The sequence below is a fragment of the Coenobita brevimanus genome, chromosome 75, assembly GCF_032717465.1.
Source record: "Coenobita brevimanus isolate Jiangsu-jjx chromosome 75, ASM3271746v2, whole genome shotgun sequence".
Classification (NCBI taxonomy): Eukaryota; Metazoa; Arthropoda; class Malacostraca; order Decapoda; family Coenobitidae; genus Coenobita; species Coenobita brevimanus.
This window is the reverse complement of record NC_137028.1, coordinates 2555121-2582411: the sequence shown is the minus strand read 5'-3', so window position 1 is coordinate 2582411 and position 27291 is coordinate 2555121. Positions and strand designations below refer to the sequence as shown.

Below are 27291 nucleotides of genomic sequence, written 5' to 3'. Positions count from 1 at the left end.
AGGTACATATAAAGGTAAAGGCAACAGACGGACAGATATATTCGGCCACAGCTTCCCGTGTCCTCATCGTCCATCTACCTGTCACACCTCCCGACAGGTGTGACAGGTGGTGTTAAGGTAATCATCCACCAATACGTCATGCCCAAGCGATCATTTACCTGCTCCTCTTATCTCCCTACAATATCCCGTTATCCTACCTTTTAACACCTTGAACTGCACTGGTGTTTTCTATTGGCTAATTCTTGTTCTCTCTCTCTCTCTCTCTCTCTCTCTCTCCACTTTTCTGGCCATTCCACGCTTCACTTCCTCAACCCTAACCTCTCACCCCTCCCCTCTATCTCTCCAAAAGCCTCCTCCATCTCTCCCACATTCTGCCCCTTCCTCCCATTCTCTCCTCCAGTACCCATCTCCTCCCTCCACCCTCCCCCCCCTTCCCCCTGTCTCTCCAAAACTCTCCCCCATCTCTCCCAAATTCTCTCCCTTCCTCCTCTCTCCTCCAGTACCCATCTCTTTCCTCCACTCTAGCCTCTCCCCTCCCCTCCCCTCGCCGTATCTCTCCAAAAAACTCCTCCATCTCTCCCACATTCCCTCCCTTCCTCGCCCTCAGGCCTCGCCACCGCGCTGTGATAGCTGTTGTGAATATTTTCGGGATATTCTATTGAAATAGTTTGCTCTTTGTTGAATAAATCTCGAGTCAGACGCAGGAAACTCGAGTCGTTCCTTCTTTCATGTTGCCTCTCTCTCAGGGACTTGAATTTATAAAGGTTCTTAGGCCATTTCTAGATCTAAGCATCTTTCTACGACGATCAAGCCTTCACAGCAATCAATTATAATCAGAAATGAGGCTGTTTCGTCCTTATTTTATCTTATTTATCACTGTTGATAAAGATACTCGGCCTATACCTAGACCAGAGTCTACTTATACAATAATCAAGCCTCCATAGAAATTAGTTATAATAAAAAATACGGCTCCTTTATCCTTATTTTCATCTTATTAATAACTATCAAAGCCCTTCGGGATATGAAATGATAAAGTTTCTTAGTCTACTTCCAGATTTGAGTCTATCTTTAAGGACAATCAGATATTCACAACAATCAATTATAATCATAAATAAGAGTGTTTTTGTCCGTGTTAACACCTTATTATTCACTATAGTTTGCTTGGGAAGTGCTAAGTAAAAGAATGAGTCGAGAGAAGCGTATTCAAAGCGATCTCAAGCACAACTCAAGATGCAAGAGAGGGAGAATTTCTGAATGCCACTCCAGGCCGCGTTTGAGAGCGTTTTATCTGCCGCCCTTTTGGTTTCCGATCTTTTAGGAACATTTCCCGTGGATTAAAAGAAGACTTCAGGGGGTTTCTCTTGTAAATATTGATCACGGTGCGGCTGGTTGGCAAAGTTTTGGTCCCTGCGATTATGTTGACATATTTACTCTGAGCTTTTTTTTCTTTTTTATTTAGATGCAACGATTACACACTTTACTTAATATTCTCTGGTTTGTTTTCATTTGACGGAACTGGGCAGCTCTTGTAAATACTGGTTGGCAAAGTTTTGGTCCCAGGAACTCTGTTGACATCTTTACTTTGCTCGAATTATTTTGCAGCAACATAAAAAAAAATCTTCCCCATCTTTCGTGTATTAAAAGGACTCTTCAGGGGGGCAGGAGGGGGTTCTCTTGTAAATATAGATCACGGGACGGCTGAGTTTCAAAGTTTTACCTACGAGAATTTTATTGAGATCTGCTGTCCGTTGAACTTCTCTGCTGCAGTGATTACAGATTTTACGCGATATTTTTTTTTTTGTTTTTCTGTCGATCTTTTACCGCTGCTGGTTGTGTTCAGCGGCGAGAGTGGACTACCGTTGTTAGTACTGATCCCGGTGAGGCTCGCTGGCTAAGTGTTTACTCCTACGATGTTTTTTTTTTTTTTTTTTTTTTTTTTGCATCCATATATCGCTACGAGTCTTTGCTGAAGCGGTTACAATGTTTTTCTTGATATTCTTTGGTTTTCGGTCTTTTCTCTGTAGTCGTTCTTTTTTTTTTTTTTTTAGATGACGGTTTTGTGTTATTAGATGAGAATTAGTTGAGGTAGGATTCGCTCTCCTTGGTTACTAGTCAAATCTGCCATCAAATATGACCAAACTCAGCCATGACGTAGGATTGAGTCTCCTTGTTTACTAGTCAAATCAGCCATCCAATACGACCACACTTAGCCATGAGGTAGGACTGAGTCTCCTTGGTTACTAGTCAAATCAACCCTCCAATATGACTACTCTTATAAATGAACTCAGCTAAAAAGAGTTACAGATTTTTGCCAAATGAAACAGATTACAACAATTCCGTAGATTAAAAGGCGACTTCAAGGGGTCCTCCTGTAAATATCGAACGCACTGCCTCTTTTACAAAGTTTTACTCCCTGGAATATTTTTTACATCTTCATCTCTCTCTCCCTCTCTCTCTCTCTCTCTCTCTCTCTCTTTCCCCCGCGGCCCTGCGCTATCTCATAACTTTATAGATATAGATATTCTCGGAGGCGATTTGAATGCCTGAAGATCTTTTACCTTACTCAGACCTTTTTAACTTCTCGTCAAAATTTTTTCCTCACCTTCATCATCCCCAGAAAAACAAAAATACTTGAAAAAAAAATAAATAAATTCCTGGCTCCACACAACTCAGCCAAGTCACCAATATTATGATCAGAGAAAACTGAAATGTTAGAATATTATCAGTCAGTATTTTTTCCTTGCCTCGACTGAATTATCCATCTGCTTCATCACTCCCTCCAGTAATAAATAAATACAGGTTGATTGAGAGATCGATAGAAAGATACATTGACAGATAGACAGACTGATATAGATAGGTAGATAGACAGATAGACAGCCAGATACATACATACATACATAAATAGACAGATACCTCCCTGACTCCAGAACTCAGTGATACAAATTTTCTTATACCAAGAGGAAACTTTGATAGACAGAGACAGACAGACAGATAGACAGAAAGACACACAGATAGACAGATAGATAAATAGGCAGACAGATAGATAGATAGATAGATAGATAGATAGATACCTCCCTGACTCTTAGAACTCGGTGATATCAATTTTATTATGCTGGGAGGAAACTTATATATTTCAAAATTTATCACCTCGTCAGAACTTTCCACCAACTTCGACCTTCTCAAAATAAATAAATAAATAAAACCCTTGGCTATCAGTAATTTTATTATTAGAATTATTCATTATTCAATTATTTTTCATGACTCGTCTCAACTTTCCATCAACTTCATCCTTCCGAAAATCTCTCTCTCTCTCTCTCTCTCTCTCTCTCTAGTCAGACGCTTCAATCCCCTAAGGAGTGGCCACAAACAAATCGCCTCCATGTCGCCCAGTCTTCAACAATTTGGCTGCCCTCCCACTAACACCCCCTAAATACATGAATAAATAAAATGACAAATTGAAAGGCAGACAGATAGACGGGTAGATAGATAGACAGACAGATAAAGAGATAAGTAAATAAATAAATCTTTCCCCAACTCAGAGGAGCCAAGTGCCCCAGCTGGCCCGGCCTCACTCGTCCGAAAAGGCCGAAAGATAATGAAAAATCTTCGAAAAGTTGTTGAATAAGTTTTGGATGTGCGAGCAGCAGCAATATTGTGAAGGGTGAACGAAAGATTCCCACAAGTTTTGGTCAGGAAACAAAATTATTCACCTGATTCCCGTGAGTTAACCCCTTTTAAAGAAGGACTGGAAGGAGTAAAATCGCTTGGACACTTGAGAGAGAGAGAGAGAGAGAGAGAGAGAGAGAGTATAATTACATCATACCCAGCCTCAGCATCCACAGTCAATCAACGTTAGATCACACCTCCCTCCCAACTTTACCCACTCCTACCTGATAGCTCTCATATTTCTTAACCTCACAGTGACAGATAAAAGTACTGTGACCGCGCAAGCACGTCAACGCGTCCCAGTACTAGCTTATGACACAGTGCTGGAGTGATACAGGACTGGCTTACGACACAGGACTGGCTTATGACACAGAAGACTTTTGACACAACACTGGCTTGACACAGTGTAGATCGTTCACTTGGAACTTCATCAGAATGGACACAACTGCCCTTTTTTTTTTTTACATACTCAGACAGAGAGGAACGAATGCTTGCAGCTCTAACTGTCCTTTCCATTAAAAACTAAACAAGAGCGAGCCAAAAGTAGGATCCATTCATTTCGGGATGCCTGGACACACTGCGTTCAAAAGATATGTCAACGGCGGAGTGAGATACAAACTGAGGAAGCCAGAGTCGACGAGGAACATACGGAAATTAACAAACTGAGAACACTGGCTGGCTCTTGCATTGGGGAGGAGGACACAAAATACGTGAGAATGCGTTGGCAGACGAGTGCAGCTTCAGAAACTTTACAGTAGACGAAGGTGCAGTATTGGAGACCCATTTTTATATAATCCTGTTACTGGGATAGCATCTAATGATATCTGGTGCTGGCTAGGAGATAAAAGAGGTTTTACTCCGGCGCGCGCACACACACACACACACACACACACAAAGAAAGAGTACTTCAGCATTATTTCTTCACCTACATCAAATCCTACACTACAATTTAACTGCCAGGGTGCACTACTAAATGGAAATATACGTATAAACAAATGAACACAGACGGGCTGGCGTGTGAGATAACAAAGGGGGACATCCAGACCCCCTGCTCGTGCCCTTTCTAATAATATTTTACAACACGCAAGGAGTATGTGGCTGTTGGTGCTCTCTCTCTCTCTCTCTCTCTCTCTCTCTCTCTCTCTCTCTCTCTCTCTGCCCTTCAACCCACTCTACCTCCCTGCACACAGCACTTTTCACATTTTCCCCTCTCACACCTTTTTCTTTCCCCTAAATAACGAGCACTCTCAGCTGCGTCCCCCTCACTCCCTCTCCTCTAATTCGACTTGACTGTCCCACTCGATCATCAAGTCACCCTTCCCTCCTCCAATGTTATCAAGAGTAATTCTGCTCTGGCGGGGACAAAGATGGATTTCCTTTGTTTTAACCTCTTCTGGCGCGATGACCTCCATTATTAGTCTTGTTGTTGTTCTTGCCTCCCTTGTAAGACTTGATTTATCTTAACTCATCATTCCAGTGACTCATTTTAATTCATCATTCCAAGGACGTCTTATTTATTCTTGCTATCTACAGGCGATTATATTCACTTCACTTAAGACTTTCTGAAATAGTGAGGGTAGATACAGCCTTCATTAAGCCTTCAATGCAAGAGGCCTTTCGTAACTTCAAAAAACTCGTCTGAAAAGTAGCAAGTAAAGTTTTTATAAGCTGTCACAGGATTCCAGGGTTTTAACGTGACGAGGAGAAGTTACAGCGCAGGGAAAATCGAAAGTATTGCTTGGAAAAGAAAGAAAATAAACAAATAAATACATAAACAAATACAAATCAGACAATTATTTATTCACTAAGTCAGGCCGTTTTACGCTGAATGCAACTTAATTAGTCGTTGCATTTTTCAACACACAGCACATTAGCCTGGCCCTTTTTATCACCCTTTTGTTTCTAATTAACAATCACCATTTTTTCGGCATGGAATTGATCCTCTCATGGTCGAGTTAGCTCTAGTATTCTATTCCAGTAAATGCCAGACGATTTTATTCAGTTGAGTGAATCATGGGAGACTGTGAGTTGGAAAGAGCAAAAAGGACTTAAAAAACAATATATTTATGTGTCAATGAGCTTCACGTCATACACCTTCTGGTCACAGTCTCATGTCACAGAGTTTCATGTCACAGAGCTTCGCGTCAGTCTTGTGCATCTCGTGTTACTGAGCCTCGTCTGATTCAGTCTCGTGGCACAGAGCCTCAGGTCATACAGCCTTGTGTCATGGAGCTTTATGCCACAGAGTCTCGTGTCATTAAGCCTCCTATCATACAGTCTCATGTCATACAGCCTGGTGTCACAAAGCCTCATGTCATAGAGCTTCAAGTCACAGCCTTGTGTCACAGAGCCTCGTGTCATACAGCCCCCTGATCCATCCAGAATACGGCCTCAAAGTCTCCTCCCCCAGACTCATAGAAAACCCGTCACGATACCAACACAGTCAGAGTTCGAATCTCGCCCATTCTACAAAATTGAATTCTTTTCTTTGTACACAGATTCGTGGGCGATATTGAAACTAGATGCTGGACCGGGTATTGGGTGTAGCGGAGTTTGGCTTGTGCTGCGTTGCGTTGTGTGGTATGTAGTGTAGTGTGGTGTGGTGTGGTGTGGTGTGGTGCGGTCTGTACTGTGCTGCAAGGTGTCGTGAGGCGGTGGTGTGGTGAGGTAGTGGTGTGGTGTGTGATGAGGCTTAAGTTATGTTAAATGGCGTACCGAAGATGTGCTGTGGCAGGGGTGATGTGATGTGGTGTGGTGTGGTGAGGCTTGTGACGTGCAATGTGATGCGACGTGGTGAAGCTTACGCTGTGTTGCTTGGTGTGGTAAATTTAGTGTCTTGAGGCTGCTGGTGTGGTATGCAGTAAAATGTGGGAAAGTTTTTGTTGTGTTGTGCAGTATTTTGAAGAAGATCGTGGAATGTGTTGTATGGTGATGTGTGGTTTGAGGTCTGGTATGCTGTAATGCTACGGTGTTATGTATTCGTCGTGCTGTGTGTGTGTGTGTATGTGTGTGTGTGTGTGTGTGTAGCGAGTGATGCTGTCCCCCGTGTCACGTAGCTGGCTGTGGTGAGGGGAGGGATGGGGAGCGTCGCACCCAGGAGGATAAGACTGTCAGTCACCAGGGCACCGCCTGAGTGGCAGACTTAAATCGAAAGGCAGGGGAGGGGAAGGTCGCACGTGTACAGCCAACTAAATACGTGCACAGCCAACAATATCCGTGCAGTACAACTAGGGACCTGGATATAACAATTACTACGGCGACTCTTGTTTTGGGAGAGAAAGGTTATTAAAAAAAAAAAAAAAAAAAAAAAAAAAAAGGCTGATTGATCCTTGTGCAGTCGATGGCCATTAATCCACGGACTTCATCTCTTGAATGTGTGACTCTCCAATCAACAAAGGTAGAGTTTATTTTCTCGATACGTTTCTTTTAGCCTGTCTTCTGCCCAGCGAAACTTAGTAGGTTTAAAGCAAGGAAGAGTGAACACGGGAGAAGCGGCCAGGTGGGTGGGTGAGTACTTTCCAATGACGACCTACCGGGGCGGCAGGCAGCTTGGATCGTGTTATTCTCAATTAAGGAGGATCACCAGCTCTCCTTCCATCCCCTTCCATTTTACGTACTGCAGTTTAGTATTCTATTGATGTCATGCACATGCTTTTTACTAATCAATAGTTTCCATAAATATCAGAGCTATGAATATTAACGAGGCATATCCCTCATAAAGGTAGGTATTCACATTGGTATTTTATTCCAGGCTGCCATCAATTGATCTCGTTCAGCTGCTAACACAAAATACTGAAATAAAGTAGAAAGGGAATGGCACTGTAAAGTCTCCTAATGCCAATAAACAACTGGCCCTTATCTCAGGTTCCAAATGTACTTGTGTTTAGATTCGTTAAGCAATATTGGTGAATATAATAACGCAAAAGGCACAGAAGGAAATAACTGGCAAAGAGGAGGTCCTACACACTCCAAAACCAAGAGACTGCTGGCTATTATCTTAGGTTCCAATAGTATTTGTGTTGATTCCATTGGTTACATAAATATAACAGTATGAGACAGAGAAAACATAACTGGTTAAGAGGAGGTACTACAAGTCTCCTAAGATCAAGAGACTACTGGCTCTTATCTTCGATCTCAAGTGTATTTGTGGTGTTGTTCACGACACCAGCCACCCGCCCTCCCTGCCTTCACCTGCCCCCTCCCTCCCCCAGCACAATCACCTCTCTTTCTTGCCAGCCTCTCCTCTCCCCTTAATGGCTATTGGCAACACGGCATCCCCACCTACCCACACCCCCAAACACCCCCACACACCCCCACACCCTCTCACTTCTAGACCCCACAGCCTCACTTCTAATGTCGCCTCTGCTCTTTGTGTTTTGGTCTCGAGTCACCCAGGGAGGAGCTTCACTGGTTTTATCTGTTGCTTTTTATTTTCATTTTTGGACCCGGTTATTTCTCTTTACTTTTACGAGACCCTGGTGTTTTTTTATCTTTTTAATTATTAGTGCGGGTATATATGTCCTCTGTTTTTTTTTTTTTTTTTATCGTTTAGTCCCGAGTTACCTAGGGAGGGGCTTCTCTTGTTAACCTGTTGCTCTCTATTTTCCTTTTTAGATTCTGGCAAGAGTAGTTCATTTTACAAACACCAGGCACTTTAAACACCAGGCGCTTAAAAACACAAACCACTAAAAACACCAGCCACTTAAAACACCAACCACTTAAAACACCAACCACTTAAAAAAAACACTTAACACCAAACAAAAACACCAACCACTTAAAAAAAACACCAACCACTTAAAACACCAGGCACTTGAAAACACCAAGCCCTTAAAACACGAACCACTCCCACAAACCAGGCACTTAAAACCACTTACCACGTCTCACACAAATGATGAATACCCGTGAACGCGCACACCAATCAGCGTAGTGAGAAGCTTTGGCAGTTGTTTCTTTTGTTGGCCATTTGAAGGTAAAAAAAAAAAAAAAAAAAAAAAGCCGCATATTTCAGCACTCAGGCTCCTTGCACTCACCTCAGCATTGATAAAAGATCGTCTAGTGTTGACTGGAATGGAGTAGCAGAGTTATTCAGACCAAGAAGAGGTTAATCGTGACGGAAAAATTGTCTAAGAGCTATCCCGACCGGAGAGTGGGACAGCCGTGGCACTATTAACACACTCAGGCTCCCGCACTCACTCTCCGCTGAAGAAAATCGTTTGGTGTTAAAATAGATAATAAAACTCAAAATTCCCAATCAATACCGCCCCGCTGGCTTTGGTGGTGGCGCAGGTCAAGCCGCAGTATGCCATAAACAGTGCTCCGTTGATGACATAATTAGGCAAATGATGGCCGCAATTAAACCCCTATAAAATGGTAATAACGAAACTCACCGCGGCGATCTGGAAATGCTGGATGATGGTGGTGTGTATCGTCTGGCCTGAGAAGGGGATGGGTCCAGCGTACACCCAGTAAGAAAATATTCGTGACTCCTGAGGGCGATGAACTTTGAAATGATTTGTAAAAGTGAAAAGGTGTTCATTTGATACTATAGGTAGTTCAGAATCCTTAGTCCGTGTGTCATATCGTATCACACCACAAGGGAATCATTTTTTTTTTTCTTTTTTTTTAGTGGGTGTATATAAGTGGCCATGAATTCCTTAACCAATTTACTCAATGACACTGTTTTTTTCATACTAGAATTATTTCACCTTGACGACGTACTGCTTTATTTATTTTTACCTGCACATCTCCAGAAGCGGCTTCGTCTGTCTGCCTCTCACAAGCATCATCATCATCATCATCATCATCATCATCATCATCATCAGCCCACTCCTCATTACCACGAGAAAAACATTTTGTTCACAATATCTATTCCGAGACTTGTCAGGCCTGTGTGTCTGTGTGCGTGCGTGTGTGTGTGTGTGTGTGTGTGTGTGTGTGTGTGTGTGTGTGTGTGTGTGTGTGTGTGTGTGTGTGTGTGTGTGTGTGTGTGTGTGTGTACCAATAACCCGACACCCTGCTGACCTCTGAGCCCAGCACAGACGGGGGATGGGGGCAGGGGGTCCTCAGAGCAAGTAATTCTTTTAACCCTCTCACGGTCAGGTGTTCTCCAGTATTACATTCTGCCTAACACCAGACAATTTCATTCTCCTGAGAGTGAGTTATTTACCCTCCCATGGTTAGGGCAACTCTAATTTCAACCAATGCCACAAGCTTTTATTCAGCCGAGTGAGTCACAGGAACTCAGTGCAAATATAAAAGTAACATCCACGTCGTCACTTAAATCATATCATTGTGAGTAGTTTTGACTTAAGATTTAAATACTTAACTTTGCCACCCTTATCATCAAACTTAGCCTTATCATGAAACTTATTCTTTTCATCAAATCTGCCCTGTTCTCACTGACGTAAATGAGGTGGCAAGGATCTAGGAAATGGAGAAACACAAGAGTACAACAAACACTACAGAAAGCCATTTAACTTAGATAACAGTCGTACTCATTGAAGATCCTCATCAGATTGGACCACAAAGATGCCTCTATAACACTGAATGACTTATAGAAATTACTGCCTCGTCACACACACACACACACACACACACACACACACACACACACACACACACACACACACACACACACACACAACCTCGAAACCCGACATATGAAACTCCAGAAGCATCGTGACAGACACAATATTTGACATGTAAATCAGGCTCAGGTAACATCAGGTGCATATCTAATCACACACACACACACACACACACACACACACACACACACACACACACACACACACACACACACACACACCTGTACATTCTGCAATAAATATGAATGCCTGTAGATTTTGGTGCTGTGAGGGTAGAAAAGACATGATTCTTGTTTTGTGCTTACATGGAGTTCCGTGCGTGTGTTTTATCATTTATCTTTTAGTGTGTATGACGTGCGAAGTACAATCTAGTGCTTCATGTGTGTGTGTGTGTGTGTGTGTGTGTGTGTGTGTGTGTGTGTGTGTGTGTGTGTGTGTGTGATGAGTACTTATACATTCGGTGTCAAACGTTCACCTAATATTACCTCCTACTTTTCACGTTCCTCTCTAGCTTATAAATTCCTAGGTTAAGGGATGATGGGTGTGTTTCTCTAGCTAGACGGTTCTCTTTGATACGATGAGTCAGGGAGGAAAGTGACGGACATGCCTCGGGTGGAATAATTGGCAAACTTCTCACCCTGACTACACCATTTATTTTATGCTTCCAACTCCCCTGAGCACAGGCTTAATAACCCATTCCCTAAGGTCCGGTAGTTCTCCTTCATACTGCACACCTCCACCTGTCACCACTTCGGCGCCAACACCCACCGTCCACATTGAATATATAGCAGGGTTGTCTCAAGTTGGTCCAGCTACAGACAATATTATTCACGTCAGAAAAAGGAAACCCTCTCTTACTGGAAGGGTTAGTGAAGCCTTTACCTAACTCCTAGCCACTTCAAAATGTCTGCTCTAAGCTAAATAATATAAAAGGGCAAAAAATCAAATACCACTTCATCAGATGGAAGATGTCAGTATTCTCCAACCTGTTTTTCGCTTTAAGATTCTCCTCCAACTCCTCTACACCCCCTCCTCTCAAAGTTGCGTGCCATAACTCTCAAAGCAAGTTGGATGCTGGCGGACCTCAAACTGCTCTCTCTCTCTCTCTCTCTCTCTCTCTCTCTCTCTCTCTCTCTCTCTCTCTCTCTCTCTCTCTCACCAAACGATTTTACTCGATATGGGAAGGACCTCTAGTGGTGAAGATTAATAACTTTATCTAACTCCTCCAGTTTACATCTATCTATCTACCTATCATCCTCCGTAGGGGCCCGGGGCTAGGCTACCAATCCCGACGTTCAAGGAGAGAATAACCAGCCTCGCTCGCCCCTAAACTGCATTATATGAAGAAAAAAACCTCAACCACCCCTCATTTATAAACCCTTCTGAACTCCACCCGGTTGAAGCACAGTCACCCACTAAACCACCAGGGCCAGTATTCTCGTTGGTCAAGGAAGCTCCCTAACACCTCTTCCTTTGCGATTTAATTTTGGATATGGTTAGGTAATATCTATTTGTATATTATTTGAGTATGGTGGCATTTGAACGAATTAAATGACGCAGAAGAGGATAATATGGAGTAATGGGCTAAACAAATCGCTTAGGAAGAGGTATTTGGGAGCTTCCTTTACCGATGAGAAGACGGGTCGAAGTGTCATTTTAAATCACTTGGAATCAGCAAGAATATAATAAGAGAAAAAGAGTCATCACAGAGAATAAACTAAGTGCCAGAAAGTGTCCTAAATTCACTCAACCTCAAGCTAAGGAAAAAAGGAAGCGTTTATATTGATTGTGGTGCTGCGGGAGGGAAAGAATGGCACACACAGGAGAAAAAAAAAAAAAAAGTGTGCAGGAAAATATCGGAAACCTGCTGAACACAACTGACCCCAAAACTTCCAAAAACAGGGGGGTGAGTTGCTTCCACACTACCCCCACACCCTCCTCTCTCTCTCTCTCTCTCTCTTGGCTTCGTTTATTTCTTCTAAGCTAAACTAAACCGAATAAGAGGACGAGGAAGAAGACGAAAACGATGACGAAGACTACGATGATAACGATGACGATGAGGACGATGAAGATGAAAGCGACAAGGACGATGAAGAAGATGATGACGAAGACGATGAGCCAGCCAGAGCGTCGCCGCCATGCATGTAGCGAGCGACGACCATGGCCAAGCGTGAGAGGGTTCAGGGGGAAAGTAGGGCAGTGGAGGAAGGTTACTGTGCCAGCGAAGGAGGCCCGGAGGAGACTTTATGAGGCATTCTCGTGTCGGACAGGAGACGGGCTGGAGAGCAGACGTCACACTCTCTGCCCTGTCCTCCTCCCACTGCGAATTTACAGCGCTGGGGGCTCATTAAGACGGCCCGGTTTACTGCCAACAGAAACAGAAGGCACAGCAGGACTCTAAGACAACGTAGACCTTGCACATACAGCACACACAGCAGACCTCGACGACTGTGCAATACTCTAACACAACAGACCTCACATACTTAGCAGACTCACAGACACCGCAGCTCTCTCAGGTACAGCCGACCTCACAGACAAAGCAGACACATCAACACTCTCAGGAACAACAGGCCTCACAGGAAAACCAGGCACAGCAGATAACATCTCTCTCAGGCAAAGCAGATCTCCTATATACCGCAGTTTTCAGACACAGTCAGACACAGCAGCTCTCTGACACATGGAGGCTCTTCGACACAGCAGCTCTTTCAGAAACATCATCCCTCGAACAGAGCAGCTCTCAGACACTGCAGACCCGCAGACACAGAAGACTCGCAGACACAGCACATTATCTCAAGCCGACGAGCTGATGTAGACAGTCAAGCCGAGATGAGATGGTGCTACTAAATCAAAGGAAATGTTGTCTTGCTAAAGTTGTAAATATTTCTTTACTGCGGCTTACTGGACGGACGGAATGGGTCACTGTCTTAGTATCCCTGACGAGACTGACTTTTACGATCGTTGGACAAAATGTATTACGTATCATGAATGTCAGACAAACTAGAAAATGCCACCGATAACGAATATACAAAGAAAATAATACAGACACACGCAGAAATTAAATATCAGAGATGAAACACGTATCTGATAATTCCTGGGTAAGACAGCAGGCAATTACTTCCATATACCAAATTCAGTACTAAAATTATCTACATCACTAGAAAGCACCGCGGGCACAGACGTGAAAATGAAAATGCACCAGAAATGTACAGTAGCACAGTTCGTACTCGTAATAACAGACCCATATTTCTTCCTCCTATTCCGGGATTCACAACTGCCTCTCCCATCATGCAGGCAACACGTATAGTATATTTCCCGGCCTCTCGCCAAGCCGGTGATCCCTGGCGCTGGCGGGGCTGGTGGTCGCGAGTGTTTGTCTCACTTTACATAGGGCGTGAGGCGGAGGGGGACAGGGGAGAGGGAGAGGGAAAGGGAGAGGGGAGAGGGAGAGGGAGAGGGGGAGGGGGAGAGGGATAGAGAACGGAGGGGAGGTGGAAGAGGGTGAAGCTCCTCCCTCTCTCCCGACTCTCCCCGCCGACAACTTTACTGCAGATACGAGTCAGGGATTTTCCGCTGATCCTCTGATCCTGCCACCGACCTCCTGCAAGACTCCCCTGGCCTCCCTGCCCTCCCCTGCCTGACCCCCTCCCCCACAACTCCTGCTTTCCCTGCGTCCCTCCTGCCCTCCCTCGCCACCCCCACAACTCCTGCCTCCTCTACCCCCCTGTCTGCCACTCTTGTCATCCTACCTTGTTTCCTTTACCTCATTGACTTTCCAACCTTCCTGCCTTCCCTATCACCCCGCCTTGCCTCAATTGCCTTTCTGATTTTCCTCCCTGCCTGCCTTCTCTCTCTCCCTACCTCCTCTCTTCCCTCCTTCCTCTCACATCTACACCCACTCCTGCTACCTGTACTTCCCTCCCTCCCTTCTGCCTCCCTCCCTCCCTCTCCTCCCTTCCCTTCCTCCCTACCTCACTCCCTGCCTTTTCTACCCCTGTCTCTGCCTTCCCAAGCTCCTCACACAGGGATTCACACAAGAAGCTATTTATTTCACACTGAACACTATCGGCTGTGTCCGTGGCTAAGTCGCTGTGTGTTCCGGCATTAACAAATTACGAGGGAACACTCTCGTAGGAAATGCTCTCCATTCATCCCCTCAGCACCAGGATGTACTGTGCAATTTATTCTGGGTAACACTTGGCGATTTTACTTATTATGAAGTGTATCAGACTAAGGGCAACTGCCTGCATCAGTCATATTACAAGAACATACATTATCATACAATAATTTATGCACAACTGTTCACCTTGGGAGAAACCCCTCGGGGTGAAGCAGTACACACAGTTTAGGAAAGAAAATAAATAAATTAAGAAAAAAGAATGAAAAGTTTCTTAAACATCCATAATATTAAATCTCTATAATTAAAACCAAAGCTAAAAATAAAGACATTAATTCTTAAACTAAATCAGATAATACAAGCCGTCACGAAAGAAGCAGCGTAAAATATAAGCAGGTGTTTTATCATTTCGTTAATATCAGATAATAGAAATACGAAGGAACCTGCAGTGAATAATTTTACACAATCTAAAGCTACGGATTTGTGAAACAGAAATAACGCTGGCAAATAATATCCACCGGTTGCTTTGCTACTCTTGTTTTCCCTTTACCTGGCAACAATTCCGGTCCCCTTTGCAGCTTATTTCACGTAGTTCAATGGCAAAAAAATGGTTCCTTTGCAGCCCATTTCACGTAGTTCAATGGCAAAATAATGGTTCCTTTGCAGTTTATTTCACGTAGTTCAATGGCAAAATAATGGTCCCTTTGCAGCTTATTTCACGTAGTTCAATGGCAAAATAATGGTCCCTTTGCAGCTTATTTCACGTAGTTCAATGGCAAAATAATGGTCCCTTTGCAGCTTTTTTAACGTAGTTCAGTGGCTAAATATGATAATGCTACGGCTCTAGATCCATTCCATCGCACTATTTTATGACTAGCGACATATTCTAGCGATAATTTATTACTAAAAATGTTTACCCCACCCAATAACACACACACACACACACACACACACACACACACACACACACATGGAGAGCCGTATGAACATGTCTTTAGGGGATATCTTTTGATCCAAGTCTGATCACCGCGTCGTCCCGCCCACATCTCCTCTTTCTCTCCCTGCCACTTTCCTTTTAGCTTTACGTTCTGTTCGCCAGCTTTTACCTGGAACTTTTCTCTCTCAGCTGTTCTATTTTACCTGTTCTGAGGGCCAAGGAGTTCACTTACTTTCCTTTCTAATAAACGAACTTTTTATTTATTTATTTTTTTTTACTCCTTCCTTATCCCCAGCATCTCTTCCTTAGTTGAGTAAAAGTGGGTACGATACTGATAAAGGAGTATCTGTCTATCTACCTATATCTATCTATCTACATCTACCTGTCTATCTGTCTGCTTCTAGTCGCTTTATTCCTGGAACGGGTGGCCAGAAACAAATCGCCTCCATGTCACCGTGTCTTCCGCCTTCAAGCAGCCCTTTCTCTAGCTCACATCATCCTCATACACATACCTCTCCAGCCAATGCTTCCGTAATAACCCTTTATCATCCCCACACATATATTACGTCACGGTACATGGACGTCGGGCGGGAGACAGGGCGGAACGATTGGGCGGAAAGACTGGGCGAGAAGAGTGGGCGGGAAGACTGGGCGAAAAGACTGGGGAAGAAAACTGGGCTGAAAAGAGTGGAGGGAATGGCTGGGTGGGAATACTGGGCGGGAAAATGGACGGGAGAAATTATGCACACGGGCGAGGTTGACACACGACCACCGATGCCGAACTTAATCAGTGTGTGAGATGAATGGTGCGGAGTCACGCGGCGCCTGAGTTCGCCAGCCCATCGTGCAAGCCAAGCATAAACTAAATTTGCTACAGAGGTCGAACTAAACAGAAGATGCCATCAGAGAGAAAAAAATATATATATCTTACTCTTTTAATCGGTCTACTTCACACATCAAGCACATCTGTCAATTTCCTCCATAAAGAACTATGTCAAAATTATCCATGGTAGAGATATATGCCAAGCCTCTCTCACCACAGGAATATTAGTCAGGAAAGGAAAGCGAGAAGAGGTGCCAACTTTTGTCCCAGACTGTACTGACACACACACACACACACACACACACACACACACACACACACACACACACACACACACACACACACACACACACACACACGCAAAAGGTGATCATCATGATGTGACTAAATAGGGCTTTCATCAAAGGGGACGTGCCACTAAACGAACGCGGTCTAGGAATAGCTTCGTTCTCCATCAAAATGCGTCGTGGCGGTGCTGGGGCTAATGGTGAATTGTTATTGCGCTTTGATATTATACATTAGCACGGGATCATTACCATCAACGCGGGGTTAATCCACTACGAGACAAAGGCTTCCTCGCATCCGTACAGGTGGACAGTGGTGCAGGAATTTTAGGCTGGTGGTGTTGTGGTGGAGATTGTGTGTGGTGATAGTGGTGTAGGTATATTATAGGACTGGCGGCGTTGTAGTGGTGACTGTGTGTGGAGATGATGTGCTGGGAACAAAATATAAAGTGAATCTGATCGTGGATATGTATAATGGCGATGCTGGAAACACTGTCACCGTCAACGCTCACATGGGAGGGACAGAAGTACTCTATTTCAAGTAACTCCTAGGGATTTACTTCAGCTAAGAGTGAGCTATAAGAGCCTGAGAGTTAATAGTGAATTATTATTGCGTTTTGAATTTATACATTAGCAACGGCACCATGACCATTAACACAGGGATGGATAAGAATTCAACATTGCGGAAAGTGACCCAGGCAGCTCTACCAGTATCTATGGTGGGTTAGATTTCAACAGTACGGGACAGAGGCCTAGGTAACCATATCACTGCCTGTGGCGAGGCAGAATTCTATGGGATGCGAAAATGACCTAGGCAATATATCTGTTTCAAAGTGTGGGTTGGATTTCAATAGTATGGAAAAGTGACCTAAGAAACAATACCAGATTCTATGGATGAGTCGGATTTCATTGAGCTGAAAGGGGTTATGGATCTTCGTCAGGTTATGATAAACGTGCTATAGACTATAAGAAGCCTCAAAATTACGAAAGCTTGATATATACTATGACATATGGGACGGGAGTATTTGGGAAGAACCACCTGAACCGAGACACAGAAAAATTCTTAATGAGAAGGCTGTGACTCAAGTTAAACGAGGCCACAACGTCTAGCAGTAAATCCACACGTAATTTCCAGCGTTTTATTCCTGCTGGTACCAGACGATTTTATATCCTACAGTCCAGTGACAATATATATTTTATTTTTCTGCCTACACATGATTTCTTCAAGTTTATGTGAGATTTTTCGAAGTGGAGAGATTGAATGCAGTCATCGCTAACTCCTTCAACGCAAGCGTTCCCTCTTAGAGTTAACTCGTTTAGAAGCAGAAAAACTTAGACAAAATAACGGATCATCATAGTTATGGGGTTAAATGAGAAACGGAAGTGGTACTGAGAGGGAGGAGGGGGAAGGGGGCTTGAGATGGCCGTACATGTGCAGGAAAAAAAAAACAATGAAAGTCCCCCCCCTCCTTTTTTTTTTCTTTTTATGCACCTACCAGACGATTCTGAACGAGGCCACACCAGCTGGATCCCTGTGTGTGTGTGTGTGTGTGTGTGTGTGTGTGTGTGTGTGTGTGTGTGTGTGTGTGTGTGTGTGTGTGTGTGTGTGTGTGTGTGTGTGTGTGTGTGTGTGCTGCAACCATACGAATTTAAACAAGGGGTTGCCCACACGTGTAAGACTAAACCCACATGCAAATTCCCCCCAGTGTTTGTCCCCAGCCGGAGCCAAATGGATGGGACAGCAGCTACTTCCGTGTAAAATATTCGGCCGTTATGCGACAGACTTACGGCCGTCTCCACCTTGGGAATTACTGCACCTTATTGTGGCTGACGGGCGGAGGAGGAGGCTGGGTCGGGGTGTTTTTATTGTTTTAGATGTTGCTCAGGGTTCTGCTTAGGTGGGTCAGGTTGGTTTTGCCTTGGCTAGGTTAGGTTGAAATAGGTTAAGTTAGGTAAGGTGGGTGTCATGCCCTTTACCTTCCTTCCCACGACCTATTTGTATTATAGCATTTGGTTAAGTTAGGTTAAGTTTGGCTTGGTTCATCGTATGCCTCCTTCAAGCTCATTTATGCCTCCCTCTATCTCATTATATGCCTCCTTCAAGCTCATTTATGCCTCCGTCTATCTCATTATATGCCTCCTTCAAGCTCGTTATATGCCTTCTTGAAGCGCAACATATGCCTCCTTGAAGCTCACGATATGCCTCACTCAAGCTCAACATATAACTGCACAATGAACAAAAATATATCTTAAACATAACCTTTCCGTAATGATGTTGTTAATATTCCCTCCGTATTTCAAATCTCACGTCAAAATGGCAAAATATCATAAGCAGAACAGACTCATTTCCACCTCTAACCTCGGCACAACCACAAGACATATGGTTTCACGCTTTTGAACGCTTAATTACTCAGGTGAAGTACAATAATTGACCTTAAAAGCCCACAGGTAACACGATATATTCCCCTGCCATACACAGACTCTCTCATGGTCTATCCTTCATTTTGACATTAACCCTTTCAGCATCATGACGTCTTCTGTAGTTTTATTTTTTGTCATGTCACACGAATTAATTTACTCAGAAAGAGCTTCCTATATTGGTGTTTATATCTAACTTCGCCCATTCGAAATCTCTCAAATGCTGATTAAAAAAAAAAATAGTCTCTCGGTAGCCATTATAAGGCAGTAAAGACATCACCGTATTGAAGGGGTTTAATTCATTTAGCCTGAGGTTGTCAATCAGGTTCTATTCTTGTTAATTCCTGGAGATTTTACACACACACACACACACACACACACACACAAATGTATGAATCAATAGTCAGCTTATACATAAAATTAGTGTAGCCTGTAGTGACAAGAAAATAGACTGTTTCCGTTTGCTCGCTATATGAAGCAATACCAGGGACATTTACCAGTCTCCCCCTTAAAAAATACAAAAGCCTGACCTGACCTGACCTTACCTGACCTGACCTTGCCTGACCTGACCTTACCTGGCCTGACCTGACCTGACCTGACCTGACCTGATCCGATGACCTGACATAACCTAATCTAACTGAAGTACACGTCGCACGAACCTAACCCACAAGACAGAAAGTTTAAGACATGTAATAATTGTACGAAATAAAATCGCAATTATTTCCAACCCTGCGTCTCTCCCACCAGGTACCCGAGGGAGCAGGAGACTCTCAAAAACCAGTTCTACTTCACCGACTTCGAGCGACACAACGCAGAGATCGCCGCCTTCCACCTCGACAGGTAAACGTGTCTGTCTGTCTCTGCCTGTCTGTCTCTGTGTATGTATGTCTGTCTCTGCCTGTCTGTATATTTGTATGTGTCTGTGTAATTAAGCAGACAAAAAAAAAAAAACGAAGTATTGCACCACCAGACGATCGTAATTCAGCTTCGGACAGACTATCGTAGTAAATGACATAATGGTGACTAATTCTAACGTCACCAGTAAGCTTTAAAAATTCGTCTGGTGGTGGAAACAAAACCGTTCATCAGACGCTCTAATTCCGAACGGGTTGAATCGCCACAAAACAACTGAATGAAACAACGAAGCATCAACACACGACTCGATCCTACTAATTAAGTGATCCAGGCGTCCCCATTGTTAATAATCCCTCTTAGGAGATTCGCTGCGTATTCTCTGGCTAAGTCAAGTTGGCGGAAGTTGATTAGGCTGTGTTGGCTTTGTTTGGTAGGTCCATATCACGGGAAATCAGGTCGGGTGGATGTTGCTGGTAATATGTGTGTGTGTGTGTGTGTGTGTGTGTGTGTGTGTGTGTGTGTGTGTCTCTCTCTCTCTCTCTCTCTCTCTCTCTCTCTCTCTCTCTCTCTCTCACACACACACACACACACACACACACACCACAGAATGTTCGAGTTACCTTCTGCCCAAAATCTCTCAACACACGTCGCTCAAATTCACAGACCTGTCTTCCTGCACCACAGAACGCTAGAGTTAACATGCACCCATAATCTCACGGTCATATAAACAAGTACCTTTGAAGCAATGTTCATCAGTCAGTAATTGCCCATTAGCCCATTACGGTGACCAACCTCTCAGATGTAACGAGGTCAGGCATATCCACGTAACCTTATTTAACCAACTTCAAAAGCACACATAATCTTTAGTTGCCAAGAGTACAATAAAAACAAAATAAAGACAAATATCCTGCTTGGGGGACGGGATAAGTGGCATAAATGTGTGGTCTGTGTAGTGTTCCTCGGTCCCTGTTTAATGAGCAGGTGAAAGCGGTGATATATCGACAAGCTAAGAGGCTACGCACATTGGCTGCCACACTGAAACATAAAAGCCTTTGCCAACTTTCTTTCCCTTGCTCGAGGAGGGAGAAATGGGAAGGAGAGAGGAAACGAAGGTAGAGATGGAAGAAAAGGCGGTGTGGTCGGGGGAAGGGATGGAATGGAGGGAGCGAAAAAAGAGAGGGAGAGAGGAGCAACCGACCGGGAATAAGGGAGAGAGGAAGGTAAGCAGAAGAGAAGAGTAGGAGGAAGGGAGGGCTGAAAGGGAAAGTGGGGGAAGGAAGAACAGAAGAAAGGAAGGAAGGAAGGAAAGGAGAACGGAAAGAAGGAAGGGAGGGAGGGAGGTGTGGTGGGGGGAGGGTGAAAAGAGAGGGAGTAAGGTCCGCGGGAAAAAAAAAATATATAAATAAAATAAAAAGCCCGGTATAGAGCAACATAAATGCCCTTCCCGTGTTTCTCATGCTCGGTCGCGTTGTTGGTGTACTATAGCATGAGCGGAGGGATGAATGGAAGGCTGTGCTTATCAACTGCACGAAGCTCATTACGGCAGATAATCCATACTTCTAAGTCCCAATCGTCTCCCAGAATACATGCCGCATTAGGTCTGTACCCAAGCCAAGTCGAGCCCCATGTTCTTCTACTAACGGCGCAGTATTAGGAAGGAGTTAGGAAAAGAACGTCGAGATTTTGTGGGAAATTAGAGTAAAAAACTTTGAAGGTTTGGGGCAACTGCTGTAATACAAACTTTCTTTGCTTTTATTTTTTGTTTTTATTTATTTACTTTTGTGTGGTGGACGCTGTTGCTTTTATTGTCTTTTCCCCGACTTTTATTGTCTTTTCCCCAACCACGGATGGGGTAAGATGGGGTCCAGAGAGCATGGGTAAATGACAGAGGGAGAACTAACAACAGATTCCCCACTTAATTCTTTTTTCCACGCAGGTTGCTTGGGTTCAGACGAGCAGTGCCAACAGTGGGAAGGAGAGTGAACGTAAGCAGAGAACTGTTTCCCCTCGCTGACCACCATCTTCGCTCCACCTTCTTCTTCTCCCCGGAGCATAACCACTGTTTCCACGGCAAGTGTAGGTTAGTTGAAACACACACACACACACACACACACACACCGAAACCCGATATATGAAACGCGAGATGCATCGTGACAAACACAATATTAGACATGCAAATCAGGCTCAGGTAATATCGGGTGTATATATAATCACACACACACACACACACACACACACACACACACACACACACACACACACACACACACACACACACAATTCCTGCTGTCACACTTCACTCTATAAGAAGGTTTGTACTGTATTCCTGTATATCATTCCTCACGCCATGAAACCATCTAAAAATCCTAAATCCACAAAATGAGGAAGGTGTCTGTGGGTGTTCGCCCAGATGAACATTTGTCCCAAGACTGAGGTATATTCGAAAAGAAATAAAGGAACAGAACGAAACTGAAAAGTGATGGAAGAAAAGGTAATGAAGAAAAGTGAAGCTGAGGAAGTAGAAAAAACTCCGCTATAGTGTGGAAGCCATAAATCACCATCAACATACACGGTGTAGTGGGTTAAGGCGCTCCAAACGATGTGGCCCAGAAAGGTGTATATACTAGGGGTGGCAGAGGCTTAATGTTCAAATAATACCAGTCAGGGAAGAGTAACTGGGCGCTCTCACCTTTAGTGTCTGGACGACAATAATTACTCATGACCTTGGCCCCTTCACTCCTAATGACGCAAAAAATGGATTCGATAATAAAGACACTGACAGGACAGACAACGTGTGAGTATTCCGCAAAATGGGACAGCATTATTAACAGACAGACAGCTAGACATAACACACACCGTAGCAAATGAAAGATTTGCAGGAGGGGACAACATTACTGGTCTATATTTGCATTTATAATTGAGTCTGGTTAGTACTGGGTGTTCATTAACATTTTACCATCACTGCCCATGTGCAATCATACATTAAAATGCGTATTCGTTTTATTAGCTACATCGCCGCCTCTCATTAAAACAAACGTCGATACAGACCATGATATTTCACATTCGGAAAAATCACAGCTCTTTGACAATGGCTTATACATTACATACATACATACATACATACAGCACATACAAACATGACATGCATACATACATACATACACACACACACACACACACATATATATATATATATATATATATATATATATATATATATATATATATATATATATATATATATACTGTATATATGAAATGTATATATATATATATATATATATATATATATATATATATATATATATATATATATATATATATATATATATATATATATATATATACTGTATACACACACACACACACACACACAAATTTTATTCTGCTAATACTGAGTCACAGGAGCCTCAGTGTAAATTAGTGTAATGCAAATATCTACAGTCCACTGAAAAAGTGAGTGGTGTGTCGTGGAGAAGGGGCTGCTATTCACTACGGACAGAAAAGCATGGAAATATAACTGATAAGTCTATCCCTCACAGGATGCAGCGTCAGGCTTTAGATTAATAAACAGATAGATACAGACTGACAGACTGACTGGCAGGTAGACAGGTAGGTGGATCGATATACATTTCATAAAGGATAAAAAGATATAACGATCTGACAGACTATACGAACAGGCAGACAGCCGGATATTTGGACAAACAGACCGACAGATATACAGAGATGCAAAGAGAAAATTTGTCAGGTACTAAAAAAAATATATAATGTTTAATGAAACTTACAATACAAAGCAAGCAAATTCCTGGAGATCACATCTGAAGTGTACAAATCATCAGTACAGGTGTGTGTGTGTGTGTGTGTGTGTGTGTGTGTGTGTGTGTGTGTGTGTGTGTGTGTGTGTGTGTGTGTGTGTGTGTGTGTGTTTAATTAATTGCAAACAGAAAAAAACACTACGGACTACCCTTTCAATATTGAGCTATTTGTAACAAGCCATATAAATATGTATGGGCAGACAATGATTTATTTATGTATTTCCATGATGTTCCACTAATTGTAAACCGGATACCATGAATCCCAGTAGAGTCATTTCATATTAAGCATCACAAAATACATTCTCGCTGGATTATATATAGTGTAATTATAGTTCACTAGATAGCTACTGTTTACTTTTTGCTCGGCGTAAATTTGCCATGTCTCCGTCTTCACTGGTAACACACACACACACACACACACACACACACACACACACAATATTTTTACATCTTAGCACTCAAGATGAAGCTATGGCAAGTTTAGGCCAGTGGAACGACCATAGCAGCTACTAGGAGGGTCATATACCGGTATAAGCATCAAAACCCCATCCCCACTCCAGCTATTACTGCGACACCGCGCACGCTATCTGCGGAGACCCTGACATGCTAGAGGGCTCGTTCGCCATCTTCTTGCCGGACGACACAGAAGTTCCCCGCACCAGGTGGCGACACCCTTGGAGACGCAGCTACAGCAGGAGGAGGCGGGCGCAGTGGGAGACAGGTGAGGTAGATAGTCGCCTAAAGACCTAAAGCTACACCCATCTACCCACTTACCTACCTCATCTACCTAGCTTACAGTGGCTGGAGAGAGATGCCTTCATGAGGTGGTATCGCTATGGTTGGAGGGTGGAGCTCCCTGGTTACACAAACGTCCCTCAACTCCCTCCCCGTACCCCGAAAGAAGGAAGATGTACTGTAGGAATGAGACAACTTCAACATGGGATCACATTCAGGTGGTTCTGGGGCCAAAGGCTAAAACTACTTCTGCCTGTCTTCTAATACGAGTTTAAAATGTCAGAAAAACACTTTGTATTACTTTATATGTACCCCTCTTCCTAGTCAGAATCTTAGTACTAAAACCCTCAAGATCTGTCCTATCACTTCTCAGTCTGTCTTCTCATGTATCAACTTAAAAACATAGAGCCCTTAGTATCACACAGATCCTCAGAGCGATTCGTATTACATTCTTCCTAGATAAACGGTACATGAACTACAGGGGTCTCTCTCTCTCTCTCTCTCTCTCTCTCTCTCTCTCTCTCTCTCATACCTCACAACTCTTATTTACACACAATACAGCAACCTTAAGTTTCCTGCAAATCCTCATAATGACTCGTATCTTTCCCCTTCTCCCCCTTCAGACAGCGGGTACTGCGAGCTGGTAAAAGTGATATACCCATACAGTGAGGGACGGAGACTGCTGGACCTCCTAGATATGGCCGTCCTTGATTTCCTTATGGGCAACATGGACCGTCACCATTACGAAACTTTCAAGGTAAATAAAATAATCGCCTTCCCTCATATAAAAACTACAGAACAGTTTTACGATGTCAAGAACGGAAACTGGCTATGTATATTTATTCCCTGACTGCATATTATTACTCCTTAGTGTGTCTGGGTAGAGGAGAAACATTTTTACGTCAAATTTTAATGCTGGGATGGTAAGGTATGGCTTAGGAGGAGGTAAGACTTTGCTGCACTCAATAAAGACAAATTCAGTAAAGGTAATTTGGTTGTGTGACAGATGCTGGGTAATAACTCGGCCCCCGTACACCTGGACCACGGGAGGGGGTTCGGGAAAGCCCACCACGACGAACTGTCCATCCTCGCACCCCTCTACCAGTGCTGCCTCCTACGACACTCCACCCTAGCCACACTGCTCAGGTAAAATCGTGTGTGTGTGTGTGTGTGTGTGTGTGTGTGTGTGTGTGTGTGTGTGTGTGTGTGTGTGTGTGTGTGTGTGTGTGTGTGTGTGTGTGTGTGTGTGTGTGTGTGTGTGTGTGTGTGTGTGTGTGTGTGTGTGTGTGTGTGTGTGTGTGTGTGTTACTAACCTTTCATTACGGTGAGAAAGCTGAGTGTTAAGAGTACTGCCGCTGAGGACTCGCGACGTGTGCGGAAGTGGATGAGCTACGCTGCAAAAAAGAAAAGAAACACTATATAATAAAACTAAAAACAAGTTCATACAAAGCTTTACTGGTCTAGGAATGCGTAAGGAAGGGGGGAAAATAACAATAAATATTGATAAGAGTAACAAGCACACATAAAAATAAAGAAACGGATAACATGATAATATAAAGCGTAAACGTGAATAAAGAGACAGATAATGGAAGTGTATTTATTAGTGGGAAAGTTATTAAATAAGGCGATACATTTGTACACATATTTATACAGCACAGTGAGAAAGCGATTACTAACATGTCCCCTCTATTCGTCAGTCAATCTGCCGATCAATCAGTTAGTCTCAGTAAGTCTGTCTATGTACCTGTCGTCCATCAATGAGTCACGTAATCAATCAATCAATCAATCAATCAGTCAGTCAATCAATCAGTCTGTCAGTCATTATGTTTATCTATCTACATCTCGTCAGTCAGTCAGTCAATCCATCCATCCATCCATCAATCAATCAGTTAGTCCGTGGGTATTTAGCTACCTATCGTCAATCAGCCAGTCACTCAATCAGTCAGTCAGTCAGTCAGTCCTCGATCAATCACTCAGTCTACCTACCTACCTACTTACCTACCTACCTGCCTACCTATCTACCTATTTATCTATCTCCAGGTACCACAAGGGTCCCGAAAGGCTGAGTGACGCCCTGAGAGCCTCCCTGAGCACCGACCCCCTCTCCCCTGTTTTATGGGGGCCGCACCTGCACGCCGTGGACCGCAGGCTGGCCATGGTGTTAGCCGAGGTCAGGAAGTGTGTGGCAAAGACCAATGATCCAAGCAAGGTTATAGTTCACGACTCGCACTGAACCTGTCCAGTAGGTGTAATTATACCCTGTGTTTGTTGATAGTTGTCTTGATAATATGCGGTGTCTAGCGAGTTTATTTATTCATTCATTTATTTTTGAAACTTCAGGAGGTTATTCTTATATTAATTTTGAGTTTATAAAAATACTTACTGATGGTCTTATGGGGGAAATTGGTCTCCCTCATAATTTACCCATAAGGTCAACAGTAATTGTCTCTCCATAACGGATGAGACCCACGTTGCTATCCCATTCTTATTTATTTATTTATTTATTTACTGCTCAAAATTAGCCCTAGCATTACCTTTAGAAATCTGAAACAATCTTGCCGGCCCTCCTCCACATCCTGCGTCTCTGTTCATATGCCCCCTGTGTAACGTACGGTGATACAGTTCAAAGTATACAATGAATTCGCTGACGTGATATGTTTTGTTATGGATTTCTACTCCTAACAACTCAAAATGAAACCTACCTTGAATTTCTTTTGACATTTTCCTTCCAGCGTGGCGTGCAGTATATCCGGTGACCGTATAATTCTGTATAATAATCTCAAAAAACAATTTACATAATACACTACCAGAAAATGTGTGAACTCATGCAAAGTTATCTTCCAAGGCACTCACTGAAGCTGTCCTATATCCTCTTCACTCCAAACTGGCAGAAAATTGTCATATGTCCATCTTGAGTGCTGAGCTAGATCATGCGAATAACAAGATCTGGTGACAGTCATGAAGAAGTGCTATAAAAAGGATGTGACGCCGTGGCAGTTTTTCTGTCACTTAGCTAGGGGAAATAAGCAGAAAAAAGGACGAAAATTTGGGCCAGCT

At 43.4% G+C, this 27291-nt stretch overlaps 1 protein-coding gene across 1 annotated transcript in view; it reads left to right on the top strand.

Moving 5' to 3' along the window:
* LOC145407991 (extracellular serine/threonine protein CG31145-like) overlaps window positions 1-26467 on the top strand; it is a 67993-nt gene extending 41526 nt beyond the window's left edge. Inside the window, exons 4-9 of the mRNA XM_080278795.1 lie at window positions 19577-19669; window positions 21621-21764; window positions 24060-24220; window positions 24858-24991; window positions 25241-25380; window positions 26275-26467. Of these exons, the coding sequence (XP_080134921.1) occupies window positions 19577-19669; window positions 21621-21764; window positions 24060-24220; window positions 24858-24991; window positions 25241-25380; window positions 26275-26467 (865 nt within the window). The remainder of the gene's footprint in view (window positions 1-19576; window positions 19670-21620; window positions 21765-24059; window positions 24221-24857; window positions 24992-25240; window positions 25381-26274) is intronic.
* Window positions 26468-27291: the final 824 nt, after the last annotated feature.